Source organism: Eubalaena glacialis, chromosome 1 (assembly GCF_028564815.1).
Source record: "Eubalaena glacialis isolate mEubGla1 chromosome 1, mEubGla1.1.hap2.+ XY, whole genome shotgun sequence".
NCBI lineage: Eukaryota > Metazoa > Chordata > Mammalia > Artiodactyla > Balaenidae > Eubalaena > Eubalaena glacialis.
Window position 1 is genome coordinate 35,426,597 of NC_083716.1, and position 24,864 is coordinate 35,451,460.

A 24,864-nucleotide genomic window follows, 5' to 3' on the forward strand; every position below is an offset into this window, starting at 1 on the left:
ACTCCAAGTAAAAATTTATACCAAGTAGATGTTTATTGTTTACCCCACCATATGCCTAGCTTTTAAATAAACACTGTAAACACTTAACTTTTTAGCTTTATATGAATGGAAAGAACAACAAAAAGTTCTGTTATCTGCAACAAAACCTTATTTTCATAGGCTCTCATGTGTTTATGAATGCACCATTTCCTCAAACATTTCTTGGACACCACTAAAGATTCTGATTTAAGAGTTAAGTGGGGCCCAAGAAACTACATTTTAACAAGATTCTCAAAGTGTTTATGAAGGGAGTTGTTTTGAACCACTCCTTGAGAAATGCTGCTCCAAGCCACGCAGATATCATTTTTATGAACTCATTAAGAAAGTGAGGACAGTGATTTTACCCACAGAGTTCTTTCCTACAACAGGATTAGGTAAACAAGCCTGGATTATTACCCACTATTTGGCTTAGCCCCTAGCCAAGGGAACAGGTGATATAATACCCAGTTTATAAATGTAGTATTCTTAACTTGTAGTCCTCAGGCCATTTCTCTGACTTCATTCTCTACTACTCTTACCAGTTATACAGCCTTTCTTTCTGTTTCTTGAATATTCCATGATTAAGGCATTTACACTTGCTCCTGCTACCTGGAATGCACTCCCCTTGGAAGATCTTCAATCCTCATTCAGGGCTCATAATTATTAAGAAAAAAAAATGTAAAAAAAAAAGAAAAAAAAATGTGCATATGTGGATTTTTCTGGGAAAGTTGTCCTAGTCCCTAATAATAGTAAATACTCTCTGACAATTGAGCAAGACAATCCAAATGGTACTCCACAGCCAAAGACAATGTCATCAAAATGTTTTTAGAAATCAAGCAGACTCAGATTTAAGCTAACCAACATTACTGTTTTAAATAAGCAGAAAAAGATTATTACCTCTTCTCATTAGTTTCCACTGCATCCCTGGATCTCTGTTTTGCAAATAACTTGGCCATTCTTTTAGCTTTGTTCTTTTGTCTATTGCTCATTCCTGTTCGAAACTCTGAGTCAATCAATTCAGCTGCCTGGAGAGTCTAAAAGAATAAAAGAATGCTGAATTTGAACTTCTGAAGTTAGAATATATACCCATAGTCTCAGCCTCAGAAGAGGACTAAAGTCTATAAATTTCACTATATACAAATTGATTACATTCTTCTTTGACAGCTTCATGCTGTTCTGTTGTATGGCTGTACCATAATTTCACTCTCTTTTTCCTTCTCCCCTATTCTTTCAATTGCCAAGAAATGCTCATTTGTCACAGATAAGGCAAAAATGTATGATCCTGACCCCAGTGAGGGCTTTGAAGAGGTGAGACTTCAAAATAACCATCTAGGACTTCCCTGGTGGCATAGTGGTTAAGAATCCGCCTGCCAATGCAGAGGACACGGGTTTGATCCCTGGTCCGGGAAGATCCCACATGCCCGCGGGGCAACTAAGCATGTGAGACAAAACTACTGAAGCCCACGTGCATAGAGCCCATGCTCCGCAAGAAGAGAAGCACTGCAATGAGAAGCCCACGCACCGCAACGAAGAGTCATCCCCGCTCGCCACAGCTAGAGAAAGCCCGCACACAGCAACGAAGACCCAACGCAGGCAAAAACAAACAAACAAACAAAAACCCATACTACCATCCAGAAGTTATAAGAATAAAGAATGTCAACTTTTAAACAATGATAATCATCTCTTACTGAAAAAAATAAAAATAACTATAGCCATATAGTTATAGTAACTGGGCCAGCGTCCTATAGTTAACTTAGCCTGTATGTTTTTTCCCGCTTAATCACTCACTGCATACTGTTTTTGCTCTCTTTTGCATTCATGGGAGACATTATTAAGGATGTGAACAAAAATGCTTTGAGCGCAGGCCTAAAAATCCTTTCTGCCCTTAACTGATTAAGATTCAATTGAAATTTACACTTTTACAACCAATTAGGCTCACTGGTGTGGGTACCCTGCTACAGACTTGGTCCAGGGACCACTGGCATATACATAAGGCAATGGAGCAGTGATGACCCTATGGCAACAACTAACCTCAGCAACTCTTCCCAAAGGTCTGCGACATCTAAAGCAACCAAACTTGGATCCTGCAAACCTCAAATTTGCTGCTGCCATCCCATATCCAACCATTCTGTCTATAGCCCATTTTCTCTAATACACCTACCCATTCATTTCCCTACACCATGTCGAAATACCACACTGTGATCACATTACTACATTTTTGTTTTCCTTTATTTTATTCTATTGTCTTCCTTCTTTCTTTATTTTTTAAAATTTTATTTATTTATTTGTTTATTCATTTATTTTTGGCTGCATTGGGTCTTTGTTTCTGCATGCAGGCTTTCTCTAGCTGTGGTGAGTGGGGGCTACTCTTCGTTGCAGTGCGCAGGCTTCTCATTGCAGTGGCTTCTCTTGTTGCAGAGCACGGGCTCTAGGTGCGTGGGCTTCAGTAGCTGTGGCACATGGGCTCAGTAGTTGTGGCTCACGGGCTCTAGAGCGCAGGCTCAGTAGTTGTGGTGCACGGGCTTAGCTGCTCCGTGGCATGTGGGATCTTCCCGGACCAGAGCTCGAACCCGTGTCCCCAGCATTGGCAGGCGGATTCCTAACCACTGCGCCACCAGAGAAGTCCTGTCTTCTTTATTATTTATTTACATCTTATGCGTCCCTTTGTACCCCATTTCTTTCTATTCCTTCCTGGTTGTTATTATATTTTCTGCCTCTGTACTCTTCTCCTTTTTTCCTCCAGAATCTGCCTTTTTTTCCCCCTTGTCTGCAAAAGTTCCATCATCATCACATACCCCTCAATGCCAAAAAATTTAGTTTACAAATTCTAATGGTTTAGAGGGCAACTGGTATAAAGGCAAATAGAACCCTTCTCCTCTTAAGCAAAGGGAAAGGCCAAGGGAATGAGAAGATATGGGTTTCATGTAAAGCAGGAATTCTTAATGGGACCCACAGATCCCTAAAAGGATATTGCAGGGGCAGGAGGAAAGAACACTAAACACCCTGAAAGGTAATATCTCACATGTATGTGAATTTTTCTGAGGAGAGAGCCACAGCTTTTAATGGAGCTTAAAAAGAGTCTATGGTATAAAAAAAAGAAGCATACAGGCATCCATTGGGAATTGGAAAAATAGAGGAACAGGAAAAATGCAGAGCAAAATTATGGTACAGCCGTATAAACAGCACGAAGCTGTCAGAAAAGAATGTGCTCAATCTGTATATACTGATATATGAAGCCATACGAAGTGAGAAAAGGTGGACATGGCTTAAAAGAACTTATGTATACAGAGAAAATTTCAGGAAAAATGCACAAATAACTTAAAAAGGGCTGCTTCCTAGTGTGCCCTTTTGCATTGTTTGAAAGTTTTCACCATGTTTGTTACTTTCTCAAATAAAAGAATCATAGTTGTAAAGATTTCTAGTATCATCATATCTGACTATGACAGCCCTGACTATCTCCCACCCTCTGAAATATTTTTCTTCATTGAAGAACAAAGAAAGAGCAATTGATGCAACTAGGATTTTTCAACACCAGTGTCTCCTAAAAGATGCACCATACCTTTTATCTAATAGTCCAATGTCTATGAGGTAGGTGGCAACTTCTGTCTCCTTAGAATCTATCACTAGAAATCCAATTTATGAAGACACTAAATTATGGTGACACTAAGCAACAATGAGCAGAATTAAGAAATGCATTTTTTAAAATTCCAATTGCATAGCAAAATAAAACAAACCCCCTGTATTATTACTTGCAATCAACCAACCACAGGTTTTACCTACAGGTTGTTTGTTTACAAGGGCTGCTGAAGTTGGGGTATAATCCAAATCTTCATCATTAAAGAGTTCTTCAGTGCTCATTCCAATAGCTTCTCCCATATTAAGGCCAAGTTTCTTCTGTAATAGTTTTCGTTGGCGTGCTATCCTCTCTTTAGGATCCACTTCACCTTTAAACAAAGAAGAAATACATTTTCTTCAAATCAGTTAAGCAGTTTTCTAATACGTGAAGATCAGACTCGATTAAAATTTTAAAAAAAATTTAACCATTAGAATACTTCTCTTGATAATAAAACAAACCACACTCACAATCTCTGAACATGTCATAAACTTTATTACCTAATAGAGTAAATATTTTACTGGATCTTGGAAAACAGTGTTCTAGCTAACAAAACACTCTAGCTAACAAAAATTCACTGAGATTACCCCATTGCCCTACTGTCAATTATCAAGTATATATAAAATGAGATCTATTCCTATGAAAATAAACCAATCTTATTATTTTATAGCTAATCTCGTATATTCTCTGAGAGCTCTAACCAGGCTTTAAAAAAGAAAAATCTAGATTTTATTTTACAGAAAAAGATCTCAATACATGCTTATTCCAAGTGTGGCCTTTTATGTATTCTGAGATGACACAGTCCTGATAGCCCAAATAACAAAGACAAAGGCATAAAAGTAGATTTTGAATGTCCCAAGAAAAATCCCTCAATATTTCAGTGGAAAATAGATCAAAAGGTATTATTTTAAAAATAAAAATTTGGGCTTAAACTAGCTAAGCTGCAAGAGATGGTTCTATAATGATTAACTTCCAATAATAGCTGATTAAGTTCTTATTGGACTACCCCTCCACAGATAACAAATTCTAGCTAAAATATAATAAGCAACCACCTGAAGGCACTGGAAAGAAATCAAAAGTAGGCATATACTTGGAGGAGTCATCAATACCTGGAAGAAGGACATGGCATTAGGTGAGTTTCCCATTTTTGAACGTTTTTAGCCTGAAGGTAGACCCAGTCCGTGGTGTGTAGGGCAGCCACGCCCTACATTTAAAAGTTGTGTAAAAACCCAGTCTGTCTGGCTTGCAGAATTAGAGGAGAGTCAGGGATCACTATAGCCACTGGAAAGTAGAGAGAAAAAACCCAGAAAGGAGAGAACCAGAGAGAAAGCCCAAATTCTGTGAACTCAGCCGAAGCTCTGGCTGACCTCTGAACTATGCATGCACAGGGCAGACTCCAAACAGTCCAACTAAAGCTAAAAATTGATTTGGGATTTGAGTTGTTGCCCAGTACAAAGGAGACTGAGTTTGCAATTTGAGTTTCACCAAATTAAATGCTTATTAAAACAAGTAAGCAAAAACAACCAACTAAACCAAACAAATCAAAACACTCTTTGGAAGAATATAACAGAATCCAGCCTGCGGTATAAACATTTATAATGTGAGGAATACAATCCAAAATTAACTGACATACAAAGAATCAAGAAAATGTAACGCATTCCCAAAAGGAAGACAATTAATGGAGATCAACACTGAGATGACCCAGATGTTGGAATTAGAAGACAAGATTTTTTAAGCAGCTAATATAACAATGCTAAATGTAAAGGAAGATATTGTCACAATGATGAAAAGATAGAATACCTCATTAGAGAAACAAACTATTAAAAAAAATAGAATCATACACTTGAAAAGGGTAAATTGTAATAGTTTTATAAGTGAATTCAAAGATAAAGCTATACAAAGTTCCCTCATCTAAAGAACAGGGAGGGGAAAAAAAGATTTAAAGAAACAAACAACTTGAATATAAAATTAAGAAAACAATTCTACTAACAATAACATCAAAAGTAAAACTTAAAACTTATATTCTGAAAACTACAAAATACTGGTGAAAGAAATTAAAGATCTAAACAAATGGAAAAACATTCCATGTTCACGGATCATAATACCTCATAGTAAGACAGTAATACTTCTCAAATTGATATACTGATTCAAAACAATTCCTATCAAAATATCAGCTGGGGGCTTCCCTGGTGGCGCAGTGGTTGAGAATCTGCCTGCTAATGCAGGGGACACGGGTTCGAGCCCTGGTCTGGGAAGATCCCACATGCCGCGGAGCAACTAGGCCCGTGAGCCACAACTACTGAGCCTGCGTGTCTGGAGCCTGTGCTCCGCAACGAGAGAGGCCGCGATAGTGAGAGGCCCGCGTACCGCAATGAAGAGTGGCCCCCGCTTGCCACAACTAGAGAAAGCCCTCACACAGAAACGAAGACCCAACACAGCCAAAAAATAAAAATAAATTAATAATTTAAAAAAAAGAAATAGCATTAAAAAAATATATATATCAGCTGGCTTTTTGCAGACACTGACAAACTGATCCTATAATTCATACAGAAATGCAAGAGACTGAGACTATCCAAAATAATCCTGAAAAAGAACAACAAAGTTGAAAGCTCATACTTCTTGATTTTATTTTTTTAGTTTTTAAATTTTTATTTATTTAGTTAGTTAGTTTCTGCTTTATAACAAAGTGAATCAGCTATACATATACACATATCCCCATATCTCTTCCCTCTTGCATCTCCCTCCCTCCCACCCTCCTTCTTGATTTTAAAAATTACCAGAAAGCAATGGTGATCAAGACAATGAGGTACTGGCATAAAGAAAGACATCAACTGAATAGAATTGAGAGTCCAGAAATAAAACTATATGTCTACCGCCAACAGGTTTTCATGAAGGGTGCAAAGACAATTCAGTGGGGAAAGAAGAATCTTTTCAACAAATGGTGTTGAGACAACAGGATAGCCACATGTAAAGAATGATGTTGGATCCTTAACCTCACAACATACAAAAATGAACTCAAAACAGATCAAATACCTAAGAGTAAGAGTTAAAGCTATAAAACTCTTAGAGAAAACACAGGGGTAAATGACCTTAGATTTGGCTATAACTTCTTACATATGACGTCAAAAAGCTTGAGAAACAAAAGAAAAAGATAAATTGGACTTCATCAAAGTTAAAAACGTTTATGCTTCAAAGGTTACCATCAGGAAAGTGAAAAGATGCACAGAATGGGAGGAAATATTTGTAAATCACATATCAGATAAGAGGTTTGTATAAAGAGTATATAAAGACCTCTTATATCTCATTGATAAAAGAATATCCCACTTAAAAATGGGCAAAGGACCTGAATAGACAGGTCTCCAAAGAAGATACAGAAATGGTCAATAAACACATGAAAATATGTTCAACATCATTAGTCATCAGAAAAATGCAAATCAAAACTACAATGAGATATCACTTCACAGTCACTGGTATGGATATAGTCAAAGTCAGTTAATAACAAGTAAGCGTTGGCAAGGATGTGCAGAGATCGGAATCCTTGTATCCTGCTAGAGGAATGTGAAATGGTGAAGCCAGTTTGGAGAACAGTCTGGCAGTTCCTCGAATGGTAAAACATAGTTACCATATGACCCAGCAAGTCCACTCTTATGTATCAACACAGGAGAAATGAAAACATACACCCACACAAAAATCTGTACATGAACATTTATTAGCAGCATTATTCATAATAGCCAAAAAAGTGGAAACAACCCAAATGTCCTCAGCCTATGAATGAATAAACAAAATGTGATATTCATACAATGGAATGTTATTCAGCCAGAAAATAAAATAACTTCACACCTACCAATATGGCTACTACCAAAAAAGCCAGAAAATAACTAGCGTTGACAAGGTTATGTGGAGAAGATGGAAACCTCATAGATTGTTGATGGGAATGTAAAATGGAACAGCCACTATGGAACTGCCAGTATGGCAGTTCTAAAAAAAAAAATCAAAAACAGAATTACCATATGATCCTATAATTCCAATTCTTGGCATAAATCCAAAAGAACTGGAAGCAGGAATTCAAACAGATATTTGTACACCCACATACATAGTAGCATTATTCACAATAAGCAAAAGGTAGAAGCAACCCAAGTGTCCACTGACGGATGAATGGATAAACAAAATGTGGTATAAACATACACTGGAATATTATTCAGCCTTAAAACAGAAGGAAATTCTGACACATACAACAACATAGATGAACATGAAAGATTATGTTAAGTGAAATAAGTCGGTCACAAAAGGACAAATATTTTATGATTCCATTTATATGAAGTACCTCGAGTAGTCAAATTCAGAGACAGAAAGTAAAACAGTGGTTGCCAGGGAGTGAGGGGAAAAAGGAATGGAATTGCTGTTTAATGGGTATAAAGTTTCGGTTTTGCAAGATGAAAAGAGTTCTGGAGATTGGCTGTACAACAGTATGAATGTACTTAATACTACTGAACTGTACAGTTAAAAATGATTAAGATGGTAAATTTTATGTTATCTATATTCTATCACAATTTAAAAACTGATACACCCTGTAACAGTAGTAACTACTACTTAGGAAAAAAAATGAAAACAGTACTAATATATATACTACAATATGGATAAACCTTGGAAATATTCTGCTAAGTAAAAAGAAGCCAGTCACAAAAGACTACATATTATATGATTCAATTTATATGAAATGTCCATAGTAGGCAAATCTATAGCTACAGGAAGTAAATTAATGGTCCTTAGGGCTGGGAAGAGAAGGGAAGGATGTAGGGGGATAGGAAGGTGGTTGCTAAAGGATACAGGGTTTCTTCTTGAGACAATGTTCTAAAATTAACTACACACAATTGTGAATATACTAAAACCCACTGAATTGGACACTTTTAAAGTGGGGATTTCTATCGTATGTGAATTATATCTCTCTAAAGCTACATTAAAAAAAAAAAAAAATTTAAGGCTACTCTACCCAGAGGGAAAAACACTAGGCATCCAAAATGAAGGCTGCTGGATCATAAGTTCAGTATACTTACAAAGAGCCTAAAATTGGTCCTCTCATTCCAGGGAAAGTTCTATTGGGGAAAATAACCAACTGCAAAGGAAACTCAGACTGGCACCTATGCAAATCATATATGTGTCATTTATAAATATGTAGAGACCAACACAGATGAGCAGATATTTAAAGAAAACCTAATTAGAGGGTTTTAATGAGCACTCTTCAGCATGCTATGACTTATCAGCATTAAAAACTGAGTTCCAAGAAAATCGGGGTTCCCAATCCTGCTTACATTATCAGTCACCTGTGGAGCTTTTTCTTTTAATATACAATTTCCCAAAACTCTCCACAGATCTATTAAATCAGAATCTTTAAGATACGACCCAAACACATATTTTTTTTTAAGTGACAAAAGTGACACTGACTTTTATCCTTAGATAAGGGCCAATGATCTCTCATGATGTCCATGGGTACACTAGTAAGATTAGTAAACTTACTAATTAGTAAACTTAGAGATAACTTTTTTCAAATTGGAAAGTTTTTGAAGACTTCTACCTCCCTTATTAAAAAAAAAAAACTATGCTTTTCTGGAACTTAAGCAAATTCTCCTCTTAATTCTCTCCATAAATAATTACACTAGATCTTTCAATACAAAGTATATTAGGAAAGAGGAAATGGGTATTTGACTTTTTTTTAAATGAACAAATTGAAGATCATTTCATTAACTTAGACAGATATGCTTTGACTAATGATAAATTAGCAACAAAACAAAACACTGTTCTGTTTTGGTTTTAGTCAAAAAAGCAGCTTATTTACTTACAGAAATCCATTAAAAACATCAAGGTTTTTTCCACTCAAGGCATCAATCTTGAATGGCCAAAACATTTATTTATATCCAGATGGATTCTGTAAGTTTAAAGATAATGGGACAATTACCTATCTAAGATTTATTTTTCATTTTTAGTTTTTGCTTTGGTCATCAGCATAAGTAGATCCAATTATTTAAATGTTTAAAACATATGATAAAAAGGAAACTATCATAGCCTCTTAAATTTCCATAATTGTGAAAACATTACCACAATCTGTACTAATCCTGGCTTTTAAAATCTATTCAACTGAAGCTCTTGGGTACCACTTTACAATTTCTATATTGAAGTACTGAAATATTAATATGTATCTATTAATGGTGCATATATATATATATATATATATATAGTACATATTCAACTAAGGGAAGAAAAATGTTCCTATGGTAGCTTTAGACAAAGTGCTTCTGGTTACCTTCCCCACCTGCATGCCCCACACCTCAAACTGAAAACTTCAGTGAATTTGCATTTCATGACATCTATTAGATTTTGCATGACTGATAACATAGCACGCCAAGTAACAAATTGGTCTGAACGCACGCATTTCAGACTTTTTTCTGTAGGACTACTACTACATACCTGATTTTTCATCTTGTACTTCAAATTCTGCACCAGCAGATCCCAAAAGTGATGCCCCATGTTGTAACAATCTACATATATCAAATCTGTCAAAATTCAATCGATCTGTAGTAGATGAATCTTCCATAGCACCTTCTGAAGTAGTTTCTAGATGAGGTTTAAAAACATTTAATTTGATTATATAGCCAAAGTATAGAACGAAAGAAAATAGCATCACTTCGGGGGGGCAGGGGGGAGGGTAATATTTTAAGAGAAGTAAAATGTGGAAGAAGTAGAAAAGCTACTGTGAATTTACTTATGATCAACTCTTATTTATGAAAAAATTATTTAGCAGGTGGCTCCCTTACTACAAAGTACCAGAATGTCAGTGGGTGTGTGTATAACTTTTTGACTATGAAAGCACAATGTTATATGAAGAAATGCATCCCCATGTTGAAATAAGTATGTTAAAAATCGTGCTGTTAAACAGTTAAAAAATACCAAGGTAGTTTATCATAGTGATAAATTGGAAGATTAAACATATTCATAGAATATATTCATAAATAAAACTAGTAAGCATCATCGTTCCCTATACCTGAGGAATATCTAGGACATAAAGGAAGTGAAGTACTCAATCAATAGGACTCATTTCTCATAATATAAAGCAAATTACAATCTCCTGGCAAATCGCTAAAATTAAATATCCATCTGGGGTCTAAAACTATCTACAAAATGTTCTGTATTCCTCCCAAAAAGGTTATGCCATTGTAAATTTTTAAATGTACTGTAATTGTTCACTGACTTAATAGTTTGTTTAACTGGCATTTGCATATAATTCATCTGTAAACTAAAGTATAATTGCTAAACTGAAAGGGAATTGCTATGAATATCTTAAAGTTTTCTAATGATAACAAGTAACCTTACTATATATTTTAATGCTATTGTAACTACTTTAAAGTTTTTTTTTGGATTCTCTGGTGGTCCAGTGGTTAGGATTCCACGCTTTCACTGCAGGGGTTGTGAGTTCAATCCCTGGTCAGGGAACTAAGATCCCACAAGCCGCGTGGCAAGGGCAAAAAAAAATTTTTTTTTTAAATTTGTTTTGAAAAGAATTTGAGTAATAGGCTGGAATGGAAAAGGCTCTTTTCTAAAACAAGTTATAACTTCTTCTGGTTATATATTTCTTTTGATGAGAGAAGACAAATTAACACAATCCCTCAAAATAATAGGTGAGGCAAATTAAAGCAAAAATTTTAGACGAGCTAAGACATATAATAAAAGTCATGTTATCAAAGTGACTTGAAAATGAAATGCATTTGCACCATATTAAATTCTCACTTAATTAAAATATATACCTTTATCAATTTGTAAAAGCATACATTCATTTTTAAATGTCATATATAATAGGCAGTCAGAAAACAAGTAATTTCCACTAAAAGACATCTAAAAGACACATAAAAAAAACTAAAGACTGAGCCCTCCAAATATCCACACATAACTGTGCTTAAATTTAGTAAACAATTACACTATTTTCCCAGCAACAAGAATAAACAGACTGTTACAAATATTTACACTGTATTGATTTCTTTTTTTAGAACATAAATCCTTGAGGGAAATAATAATCTCTAAATCAAGCATACTGCAGAATAATTTAAAATATATGTGAGATAATGCAACTATACTCCAATAAAAATTAATTTAAAAAATAAAGAAAAATAAATAAAATATATATGAGAAAACATTTTGTTTGTCTAGTATGTTTTTTAAAACATGGTGAAAAAATCACCTTATTCAATATTATTTCCTGACAAGACTGCACCTAAAAGCAAGAAAATTAAGTCTTTAAAAGTGAAATTACTAAAATATAAAATGTGTAGTTTTTACTGCAAACTACTTTTCCACTTAAAAGCACCTTGTTTGGTTCTTGGCATTGGATTCCATTCAGGTACATTTTTCACTATAGCTTCAACAGCTTGTCCTGCTGCAATCCGAGTATCCCAATTTGTACTCCTTAAATATATCAACACCTTAAAAAATTAAAAATTAAATAGTTATATAACAAAAAATTTTGTTTGTTCGAAGTGGCCAAAACAGAATGCTTAAGTGCATTTTAAAAATAACATAGTTTTTAACATTCTAAAAAGCAAAGTGCATATTATTCATTAAGTCCCGTTACTTAATACAAGAGTTATAAAACTAGTAGAAAAGATGAGTTCAGCAAGACAGCAAGATGTAACATCAGTATACAAAAATCAACTGTATTTCTGTACACTTTCAACAATCTGAAAATGAAATTAAGAAAATAATCTCATTTATAATAGTATCAAAAAGTATAAAATACTTAATAAATTTAACAAAAAAGTACAAGACTTGTACATTGAAGACTACAAAAAATTCAAAATGAAATTAAATAAGACCTAAATAAACACCTCATGTTCATGGATTGGAAGACTTAATATCGTTAAGATAGTAATACCCCCTAAATTGAATACAGACTCAACACAATTCCTATCAAAATCCCAGCTGGATTTTTTGCAGAAATTGACAAGTTAATCCTAAAATTTATATGGAAATGTAAGGGACCCATAATCACCGAAAGAATCTTGGAAAAGAATAATAAAGTTGACAGCCTCACACTTCTTGGTTTCAAAACTTACTACAAAGCAACAATAATCAAGACAGCGTTGTACTGGCAGAGGACAGATACATAGATCAATGGAATAGAATTTAGAGTCCAAAAATAATATTATGTGTCTATGGTCAACAGATTTCAACAACAGTGCCAAGACAATTCAATGGGAAAAAAGGTTTTTTTCAGCAAATGGTACTAGAGCAACAAAATAATGACTTAAAATCCCTACCTCACACCAGACACAAAAACTAACTCAAAATAGACCAGAAGCCTAAAAATAAGAGCTAAAACTATAAAACTGTTAGAAGAAAACATGGGGATAAACTTTGGTAAACTTGGGTTAGGCAAAGGTTTCTTAGATATGATCTCAAGAGCACACAGTGATGTATTTAAAAAAAGAAAAAAAACGATAAATTCGGCTTCATTGAAATTAATAACTTTTGTGCTTCAAAGGATACCATCAAGAAAGTGAAAAGACAACCCACAGACTAGAAGAACATATTTGCAAACCCCATACCTGATAAGGGGCTTGTATCTAAAATATATAAAGAACTCCTACACCTCATTAATAAAAGAACAAATATCCCACTTAAAAATGGGCAAAGGATCTGAACAGACAGGTCTCCAAAGAAGATATAGAAATGGTCAATAAACAAATGAAAAGATGTTCAACGTCATTAGTTATAAGGAAAATGCAAATCAAAACTACAATATCACTTCATACTCACTGGTATGGACATACACAAAGTCAGTTAATATTAAGTGTTGGCAAGTATGTGGAGAAATCCGACCTCTCATACATGCTGTTGGGAATGTAATATGGTGGAGCCAGTTTGGAAAGCAGTCTGGCAGTTCCTCATAAAGTTAAACACAGTCACCATATGATCCAGAAATTCTGCTCTCTGGTATACACCCATGTATGAAAACATACATCCACACGAAAACTTGCACAAAAATTTTCATAGCAGCTTTATTCATAACAGGCCAAAAAGTGGAAACAACCAAAATGCCCATCAACTGATGAAGAGATAAATAAAATGTGCTATATCCATACAGCATTATCCATATCCATACAATGGAACAATACTTGGCAATAAAAAAGAATGAAAAACAAAACATGCTACAATATGAATGAACCCTAAAAATAATACTTTAAGTGAAAAAACCAATCACAAAAGGTCACACATTTATATAAAATGTTCAAAATAAGCAAATCTATAAACAGAGAGTAGGTTAGGGGTTGCCTAGGACTGGCTATGAGAGGGGGAGTGATGGAGAGTGACTGGTAATAGGCATGAAGTTTCTTTTGGGGGTGATAGAAATGTTTTAAAATTAGATTGTGGTGATGGTTGCACATATCTGTGAATATGCTAAAAATCATTGAATTGTACACTTTGTCTGGGTGAATTGTACGGTATGTAAATTATATTTCAATAAAGCTGTTTTTTAAAAAATAAAACCAAAGGCAATAGGAAAACACGAGGGCAGAGAGGGCATAGGAGGTGAGAAGGTGCTAAAAACAAACTACCTCTTTTTGGAATTACTTGATGGCAGCCATATGGTGGGGTCTGAGTTAAGAAGACCAGAACTCACTTGGAAGTCTGGAAACCTTTTCTCAGTTCAGCACAAGTTAGTCTTGTTCATTGTTTCCAGTTTCAGCTCATTCAGTCCTCCATCTCTTCCCTTGGGATGAGAAGAAATGGGTATACCTCTCTATCCCCACACCTTTCACATGAGTATGGTATTGCCTAATACGCACCCTTCTCCATTCTGAGAATATGGAGCCTGTAGATGTCAAATCACTATCTCTTCATCGACATCTTGGTTAGAAAGTTCTGATAGTATCTAAGTGGGGAGTGCGTTGGAATGAGAGTCGCTGTTAGTCCCTATGATAGGAACAATAGAGTGCAGGTTTGTGTATGATGACAAAGGGCTTAGAATGCCTACTCATAGGAAGCAGGGAGGGACAAATCAGAATGAAAGGATGAGATAAGACTGGTGGGAACAGGGATATATTGAGTCTTCCAATATCTGGGCTATCATACTGCTTCCCACCTTATCCTCTATCCACCGCTCCCACCCCCCTAAACACAGATACAAAGCACTCCTGTTTTTACTTTGCATGCCAGAGAATTAAATACATGGAATTTGCTGCTTACTATCATACAGTCACACTTCTACAAGCCCACAGAGTTCAGTAAAAATAAAGCATTGCTTAGGGAAAGAACATGGGCTAGGACTATGAAAATACTTATCCACCAAAGCAGAAAGCCTCCACTTTCAAAGAGCTAATAACTAAGAATGTAACAACTAGCTTCTCATATATTTCCACCATTACCCATGAGTACTCATCCATTTGAAGACTGCCAACTAGTATAATTATTAGCTGCTAAGAACAAGTTAGACCACTAAAAAACTAGATTAACAACTTACTTTGTTACCAAATTGGATCAGATTCAAATTTGTGCCACAGGCCAAAGGTTCTATATTGTCAAATTCCTTCAACAAACTTGACGCAAAAAACAAAATATTTTAAACCTTGTGACAAACAAAAATGGCAAAAATTTTAAAATATTTGGAGAAATATTGAGATATTTAATGGAATTTGAAGACCACAAAGTGTCACTAATAAGACAATTTCTTTCTCTACTTTTATGTTCCTGCCCGTGAATAAATTTCTACAATTGTATTATACTAAAAGAAAAAAAAAAAAAGAGTTCTTACTTTAGATAAGAGATTATTTAGCTCGTGGGGATGAAGCTTCACCACTTCTCCAAGTTGCTGTGCAGCAGCTTTTCTTGTAACTGGAGTAGTGCCAGTATCCAGTAAGATAAAAAGACGGTCAAGCCTAAAATAACAAAAATATAATGCTTATTCTGAAATGTTTCTTCATATGTATAAGTCTGAGTCAGTAAATGTACATATTAAGCACCTATGAAGAAAGATTTATGGTAGGGTCACAGGAGATAATCTAACCTCTACTCATAAGGAACGTGCTATGGAGGTGGAGTGAATGGGTAAGGCAAATACACAATTAGAATATACGGTTCAATACAGGTACTGTACATGCACGGACACATACAATAAGACACATGTCAGAAAAGACATACAAAGTGCTTTGAGGAGTGGGAATGGAGGCAACAAACACTACATCCCCAACTGTATAATACTGAGAAGGCTTTCTAAAAGAAATGGTGTATGAGCTGGACCTTAATGGTAGAAAAAAATTTCAATACTGGTGGAGATGAGGTGGTAAAAAGGAAAAGGGGGAGAAACATCTAGAAGAGGGAATAAGAAGAGAACAGCAATAAGAAAAAGGAGACTATATTTAGGGAAGTGAGTAAAACAGCCTGGTTGTAATTCAGGGTACACTTAAGAGAACAGTGGAAGATACAGCTAATATTGTGGAGACCCTTGAATTATAGCTCAGCCATGAAAGTCTTGGGTCAAGAAAGTGATGGGACTGGAGCTATGCTTTAGAGAGATTAGTCTGGCAGCAGTGTGAAGCATGAAGTAAAATGGAAGAAAACTTTTAGAGAACTTTCAGACCTGAACTGCAATCTAAGACTAGAAAGAAGTTGGGGAAAATGCTGCAGAAGTAAAACACCACGGTATAGTAATTCCATGAAATGTCAAGGAAATGAAAGGATTCTGAGACTCTGAATTTTAGAAATGAAGATATCATTAAAAGATATGGGAATAACTAGTGGAAGAAATGTTATTGAGAAAAGATGACAAGTTTATTAGTGGCAGGGACAGGAAAGCTGGGGGAGACCAAAAAGGATAGCTGAAATACAGATCTGACATTCAGGAGAAAGTCGAGACGAAAGGTATATAGATACATGAGTCATTTGTATAGAAGTGACAGATACAGCAATAAGATCTCTGAGGAAAGAGTTTGTAAAGATAAATAGCATAATGGGACAAATTCCAGAGCCACAGCCCCACGATTCAAATCCCAGTTCTGCCACTTATCCAACAAACGGTTTGGAATAAAATCACAATGCCTTATACCGGGAATAAGTGGGGAGAAATGGAAAACTGTGTCCCTTAGTTTCTGAGATACAGGAAAATCCTAAGATTTTAAAAAGGCAAAGAAACCAGTAACTACCACCAGCTGTCCACATGGTAGAAGGTCTAGCCCTTCCACCACAGTACTCATCAGGCTCAATGAGGCAAATGGATGCCACAGGTAATGAAAGGAAGGCGGCTTCATATCCAGAATAAATGGGTACTTTAAACAAGATGAAGGGTGAAAAGGGGCAAGGTTATATTAATTGTGCCCAATCCTATACGAGGGGAGATTTAGAGAATACACCTTTAAATGTCATCTAATGAGGAAAAGAAAGCAAGCAAGGTCCCTAAGTTAAGCATGAGCATTAAGTATTAATAGACTGCAAAGAGGCTCATATTTTACTTCTGGGATTATTTTTCTTTCACAAAGAGCTAAAAAATTAGAAAGCAAAGCTCTAAAAACCTTTTACGAGAAAATATAAAGCTATAAGGGGGCAAAGGAAATAAGCAGGGTTTTTCCTTCTCTTCTTACTTTTTCTTTTCAAAGGGGTAGTATTTATAAAACTAGCCAGTCACTAATAAGCACAAAGTCACTGTAACTGGTAAAAAATATATATATAACTAAAATAGATCTTTTTCAGTCAAGAAGGCTAAGGGTACTACGAAAACTTTTCAACTGCTTCAGAACAAAACACTAAGAGGCGAGGTTCAAATTTTACAGTTAAGTGTATGTGTAAGGAGGACATATTTCAAGAAAAATATCTGAGGTAATTAAAGCCAGCAAAATAAAGGGGAAAAAAAGAGTAATACAACACAGTTTTTGCTTCCAATATACTGAATGGCACACAGAGTGATTTTATAGAAATTATTTCTAAAAAAACATGCAAAAATCAATTTATTTTATACACTGTGCATAGACACACCCCACCTTTTGACACAATACTTCTCCTTATCCATTCAAGGCTATCTAAATACTTGTCTTTACCCATTCACTCTTCAGGCCTTGCTACAGGATTTGGTGAACAGTGACTCACAGATAATGGGACAAAAGGGAGAAAAAAAAATTTTCTGACAGCTGGTTTTCTTAAAGTTCTAACACTAAGTCAGACCCCAAATCCCTTCCCCATAAAATGACTTCCCTTATACACCCCATACATAACCCTAAGAATGCTCTTTGACGTATTTTCATCTTTACAACTGATTGTGATGTTAAAGTTACTGAAACTCTCTCTGAACCTTCACAACAAATAAATGCCTATTGCCATGACTCTGATTTTGAATGCCTCTGCTCAATGAAATTTGCGAAAAGAAATTTTAAATAATCTATAAACAACTTTCTATCAAGGCAAATATTCATTTTAAATCTATATTCTATGGCAGGCAAAATTATCCAAAATTAAAGAAGTTTTCTTATAAAAATTATGTCTTAGGTCAAATTTATGTAACAGTGGACTTGTATTTGCATATGATGCATGCATTCTTTATAACAATATCGGGCTCTCTTGTATGTGTACAGTTCACATAAATCCAGGACTTTCTTACAGGAAAACAGTGGTAAAATGGTAAAACAAACTAGACTGGAAGTTAGGAGACAAAGCACTACTTTTGTCACTTGTTAGAAGACTTAGAGAAGCTCACTTAACTTTGCTTAACCTCTTATTTTGTAGGGTTAAACTAGATTTAGCCATACTTTATAGCTTCACATTATTGCATTTGTTTTAATAGGTTTTTTTCCCCTTATATACCATAGTGTTTGTCATATCTTTGACTTATTTGATGCAAAGTTCCCTAGACTGCACCTCTGGAAGGACTTCAACTACCTCATAATTCCCTTTTTTTTTTTTTTGGCTATGCTGGGTCTTCGTTGCTTCACACGGGCTTTCTCTAGTTGCGGCAAGCAGGGGCTACTCTTCGTTGTGGTGCGCGGGCACCTCATTGCAGTGGCTTCTCTTGTTGCAGAGCAAGGGCTCTAAGCACACGGGCTTCAGTAGTCGTGGCGCGCGGGCTCAGTAGTTGCAGCGCACGGGCTTAGTTGTCCTGCAGCATGTGGGATCTTCCGGACCAGGGATCGAACCCGTGTCCCCTGCATTGGCAGACGGATTCTTAACCACTGGACCACCAGGGAAGTCCCCATAATTCCTTTTTTGATGATGGAGTTTCTGCTTTTGTGACTAAAAGCAAAGCTGGCTGCAAAATGAACACTCTAAGAAGTGACAATACTAACCTGTTTATAAATGCATGTGTAAAAAAGTTAAAATAAAATTGACAGTTTTCCCCAATCATTTCCACTTTCCTCAAGTCCCAGTTGCCATTCCCTATTCCTTAAAAAGGAATGGACTGAGTAGATCTCTAGATTATGGAACAAGAACTGTCTTGTTCTCTACTCATTACTAAAAGTCTTTACACTTATCCTCTTTCAATTTCAGATGAAAAGACAATCCTCACTCTTCTTCAAGACTTACATAAAGTCCCACTATTTTTTTTGTTACCATCTCCTTCTACCCTCATTCAATTATCCTTTCTCCAATATCTTAAATCACTGCCTTAGTAATCTATTCCCTTCTATCTTCAAACATCCAGAGGTCCATCTTTAATGAGAAGATAAACTGCTTGACTTCCATCTTCTAGAACACTTTCTTTTTGCTGCCAAGCATCTTGAACAAGTGCTTAAAATCACTTCTTTTATCTCCTCACCATACACAATTTAATCGCTATAAATCAAGTTTCTATCCTTCTTTACTACTAAAATAGCACACCTGAAGGTCACCAATGAACTTCTAAGCTCTAAATCTAATGGTTTGTTTTTTTTTTTGTAAATCCAATTTTCATGAATCTTCTATGACATGTGATTTCAGCAAGTACCCTATTCTTAAAATATTTTCCTTCCTAAGTGCTCACAACATTCTGTTACCCTGTTCTTTTCTGCCTAGAAAAAAGGAAAGTACGTGGGAGTTTGTAGAGGCTATGCTGGCAACAGCGATCTAACTTCAGCTGTTTGCATTATGATAATTCATAAAGTAAAAATATAAAAAGAAATCATATGCATTTTGAACTATAAAACGTGTCCTAGATTACTACTTCATCATTAATAAACATATATATATTGCATTTCTACTCCTAAGCCATTTGAGGATGAAAAAAAAGTATAAGATATAACTTCCTCAATCTACTTCCAATCTCAATATTCTCAGAATAAATTTAAACACTCTGAAAATTTATGGAAGGTCTACTGGCAGAATACCTCACACGGATGGCTTTGTAATCTTAACTAAAAGGGATTGGTCAGTGAAGTTTGTCCATTTTGTCATACATTTTTTACACTTACTATTTGAAGTTTTACTTTTCTGTGTTACTTAGGGAATAAGAAAATAAATAGCTGATATGAACACTGTACTTAGTTCTACATAATATCATTAAGCAAGGAAGTTATGGTCAAAAGAAACAACTTCCAAGAAATTGTTAAACTGATGTTTTAAAATGTATGCCTTCTAGTTCCTACTGTGGGTTATTTGAAACTATGTTAATGTTATGTTTTTTAAACAAGAAAGTAGATTAATCTGAAATACCACATAGGACACTAAGAACAAATATGAAGATGTGAAACCACACCAAAGCCAGGTGCAAGGGCAGGTGCATGCTAGATAATTTACATTCCCCCCACTCCCACTCTAGAACACAAACTCCATGAGAATGGGAACTCCATTTTTGTTCTTTGCTGTATCTCCAGCACCTAAAACATAAAAAGCACTCTGTAAATACTTGTTAAATGAGTGCTGAAAAAGGACAACCAAGTTGCGTTATTTCTTTCAGGCCATTTTTTTTTTCTAATCTCCGCCTCTTGCATGACTTTATCTTAAAGACAAAATCTAGGTTTTGCAGGAAAAATATCTGTGGTTTTAAAACTTCATTTGAAATTATACACTTTAAAACGGTGAATTTTGTTATGTGTGTAGTACTTTGAGAAATAAACTAAAAGGGAGGAATTTACCACAGGGATTAAAATGGATACACTTATATAATGCCTCTTCCACCTTTCCTAGCTTTTTGTCCCTACATTTTTAAAATAACAAAATATTTGATATGTTACAATTTACAACAGTGCCTTCTGTCAATCTTATAATGGATAGAAATTAGCAATAATGGAGGAATAGGCCTATCAAACATAAGCAACCTGTGCTGTCCTATAGGTAAGATTATTTTAGCATTTTCCCTGTCAAGAGCAAGGACCCACTGGAATTTGCCCCAGCATCATGAAACCTCCTTTTACTTGGCAGAATAGGCCACTGAAACAATGTTTCTCTGAAGTATCAGCAATGCAGAGAGAGAATTATCAAAACTGAGCAAAGTTCTGCTCACATGTAGCAATTTGTTTCTTCCATAAGAGGGTATGTTCCCTTTTTTTCCCTGAATCTTTTCTGAACACTGCATCATTTTTAAATGCAAAGAATATGTGTCACAGACTTAAGGCATGACTTCTAAAACAGTCAAGTCATAATTACCGTCTCGACATTTTAGACATGAACTTTATAGCAGAGATCACTCAGGAAAAATTCTCTAAATTATATTTTTACATTTTCTCTATATGATCAAGGAAAAACTAAGTTCATAATAGCTAATCAATGCATAACAACAGTCAATCAACTGTGGCATAAACAGGCAAAGGTATCAAAAACAATCTTTTTAAAAAATCTGTATTAAGCCATGGAACCCAACATCACCACACATTCACCTACACCTTCTGTAATGAGCATAAGTTTTAACAGTCCCTCTAAGGTTGCCTTTACTGTTGGTGACTCAACTCCAACTAGATGACAGATAATACAGGGAGAGAGGCTCTTGTGAGCCTCTACAAAACAATATTCAAAGATTTAACAATTATAATTCAAACTGTTTGCAAACAACACTGAAAGCCTGTAATATATACTAATTTGTTTTTTTGCTGAGGGTGATTTTATGGGAGCAAGTCAAGTAGCTAGTGAGTGAGCTTGGCTGACCTTCCAGCATTCACATCTTAAGGGCAACATTGTTCTCCTACATATGTATGCTCTCTTTTATTTAGGGTCTAAAGGAGTCATACATTTTTTAGTAGTATTTTACTGCATTTTACAGAGAACTTCAAATGCTATAATTGTATTTGCAATTTTAGAGAGTCACAAAGTTTTTTTTCGGGGGGGAGTGTTTGTTTGTGGTAAGATTTAACTCATCCATGGATCAAGAGTTGACCATACATTTCACGATTTGCTACATTCTTATAATTCAAAGTACATTAAAACTAGGCCTTTATAAAACTAAGTGGGGTCTAAAAATTTTGATTACACAAAATGCAGGGTTACATTATATCCAATTTGCATTATAAAAGACCATGCTATCACAGAATTGTACTAGGTTATAAACTTACAAAACTAGTTCTGACAATGTTTATTATATTTTTAAAATTATAATTCTGGCTAATAGTCAAAGCTATAAAGTTTTTCTCCCTCAGGGAAAACTGTAAAACTCAGAAGCACTCATTGAAAAACACCAGAAATACTCTATTATATATAAATTACAGAAAAATCATGAGACGAATTAAAACAAGAAACAAAAGCACTCACTTATTCGTTTTTTTTAAAACGTATTGAGCACCTACCAGGAAGGAGGCACTCTCCTGGGGATATTAAGATCAAAGACATTCCCTTCTCTCACAGAGCTGATGCTCAAGCAGGGGAGAGAACAATTAAACAATCACTTACAAAGTATGATAAATATGACTGATAGGAGTACACGTTGGTGCAAAGAGCTCAGATGAAGGAAAACCAGAGAAGGTTTCCCAAACAAAGTGACATATGTATAGGCTTAGGGTTTAGACCTAAAAACTAAGGTTGGAATTAGCCAGACTTGGGGGGAAGTGGGGGAGGTAGGAAAAATGTTCCAGAGATAAAGACTTGGAGGTGAGAACAAAGATTCAGAATGAAGGGGAGTGGAGAAGAGAGAGAGAGATGCAGAGAACCTGAGACAAGATGAAGCTTAAAAAGGTAAAGCAGGAACCAGATCACAAATGATCTGGTAAGATGTGTTTGTTACGGAATGTGGCCTTTATCTTAAGGCAACAGAAAACTAAAGGGTTTTAAGCAGAAAAAAGGCCATATTAAAATTAGCATATTAGCAAACAATAATATAACTGAAATGAAGAATAAATTAGAAAGAGATGCCATGGGAGGCAGGAAGAGCAGAGTGGCTGCTGTTACAGGTATCTCGGATTAGAGATGATGGTGGTATGGAGGAGGACTGTGGTAATTCGTATGGAAAGAAAAAGATTGGCCAGAGAAAGATTAGAAAGGTTGAACTGACAAGATTGGATGTGGGGACTAGCTAGACTGGGGGAAAGGAAGGGAGAGCAAAGTCAAATATTATTCCTAGATTTCTGGATCTTGCAATCTGAACTTAATATTTCCCTTCTATTGGAAATACTTACAAGGTTCTAAAAACATTACAGTTTCTTTTCAGTTACACACATTGATATAAACAGTGCAAAAAATATTTTAGATTTGGTTCTAGCAAATATGGTTTTTATCTCTTGAACCATCTTCCACCTTTTCTACAATCAAGTATTAAAATGAGTCTGTATTCTACACCAAAAGGAAAAAGGAAATTTAGTTAATAAAGATATGTGCTCAGTGCATGGAGAAGGCCAGCTTGAAATTAAAGTTTGCTATCCAAAGTGAATCCTCAGATGAAAAAGTCAAGGACTGACAGTATCCCCAAACCAGAAAGTGTCTCAAAAGTGTTTTCTGTGAACCTATTATATTACCAAAATAAGCACAGGACTAGCTCTTTCATAAAACCATGACAGGCTTTCTTTTTACAGTAGAATTTGATAGAATTTGGGCAAGCTAAATAAAAAAGATCTATAGAAAAAGAGCACCACCCTTTGAAATCCAATGTCAAGAACAAAAAGCACTTGCTTTCAAAACTCACTCATTCATGCAGAAGTTTAGGTGCTCTAAACTTCTGTAAATAGATTAACATTGGCCAAGCAGATTAGGCGCTCTTTAATCTTTCATTTTGTCTCTATAAAACTATAACCAATACTGTGAACATATACCGTCTACTCAGGAACGAAATTTCAAGAGCTACTCACTCCCTTAAACGTTGTACCACCTTATAAACAGAATACCATATTAAGTTTATATATCAATGTATTTATAATGTATGTATTTATATATCCATATGGGGGTAACAAATTAGATGATACACCTTTCTGTATTTGAAAAAATTGAAAATACTACTTGTATACTCTCAAGGCAATTTTACATATCACAAAATAAGAATTTCCTCCCATTGAACGGATTCAACTAATCTATGAAATAAAAATTAGATGCCCCACTACAGGTATCTTAGGACCCCCTTTCACCCAACTCCCATGGGTTTCTCCCACGTACTCTTTTATCAGTATCTAGGGAGTCTGTGAGGGATGGGTTATCATTTCACTTGCAAAACAGTAATGTGTTCAATTAACTATGAAAAATGAGCAAAAACTATGTTTTCTGAACTATCATCATTTTCCCCTTTCAGTCTATGTGGTAGAAGGACCCATTTCTCATGAAAACTAACAGTAAGCTTGGCGAATCCTGACTGCTATCAAAAGGACCATCCCCTACTTACACACACACAGGTCCACTAACTTCAAGCCTCTGACAAAATATACTCCCCCCACTCTCTCATATTGGAGGAAAGGAGAACTTTCCTTCTATAGCTATACAAATAAATGTCTTGCTGGTCTTTCTACAGTTTCTTATCGATGGGCATCGCTTTAAAATAGTTTAAGATTCGCGATACATCTTTCACGCCTTAGTTAAGGAAGATGATGCTGATACAGTAATTTGCTAAAGATTACACTGACGACTGAATGTGTACTGTCAAACAAAAGGAAGAATTATACTGTAATGTAAGGAAAAAGTCCTCATATAGAACATATCCCTAAAGCCGTAAACACAAAATTTTAACATAATTAGAAGGTCATGTAGATAATATTAACTCAAAATCTCCCCGACTTCGACAGTTGCTACCAAGTTTTCCCGTGAAATGGAGGTTAGGGATCGGCCTTAAAATGCTCAGAAAAAGAAGAGACTCTCCTAGAACTGAAAGGGGGAAGAGAAACCAGAGA

The 24,864-nt window shown here is 35.4% G+C and overlaps 2 protein-coding genes across 3 annotated transcripts in view; one reads left to right on the forward strand and one right to left on the reverse strand.

Moving 5' to 3' along the window:
* The window catches only part of FGFBP3 (fibroblast growth factor binding protein 3), a 122,535-nt gene that overhangs the window by 88,328 nt on the left and 9,343 nt on the right, over positions 1-24,864 (forward strand). The gene's annotated exons all lie outside the window — the stretch shown is intronic.
* BTAF1 (B-TFIID TATA-box binding protein associated factor 1) overlaps positions 1-24,864 on the reverse strand; it is an 83,152-nt gene that overhangs the window by 57,722 nt on the left and 566 nt on the right. For both annotated transcript variants that reach the window (XM_061171101.1, XM_061171170.1), the window contains exons 2-6: positions 15,429-15,552; positions 11,985-12,099; positions 10,094-10,240; positions 3,799-3,962; positions 916-1,052 (exon numbers count right to left, since the gene is read on the reverse strand). In XM_061171101.1, the coding sequence (XP_061027084.1) occupies positions 916-1,052; positions 3,799-3,962; positions 10,094-10,240; positions 11,985-12,099; positions 15,429-15,552 (687 nt within the window). The remainder of the gene's footprint in view (positions 1-915; positions 1,053-3,798; positions 3,963-10,093; positions 10,241-11,984; positions 12,100-15,428; positions 15,553-24,864) is intronic.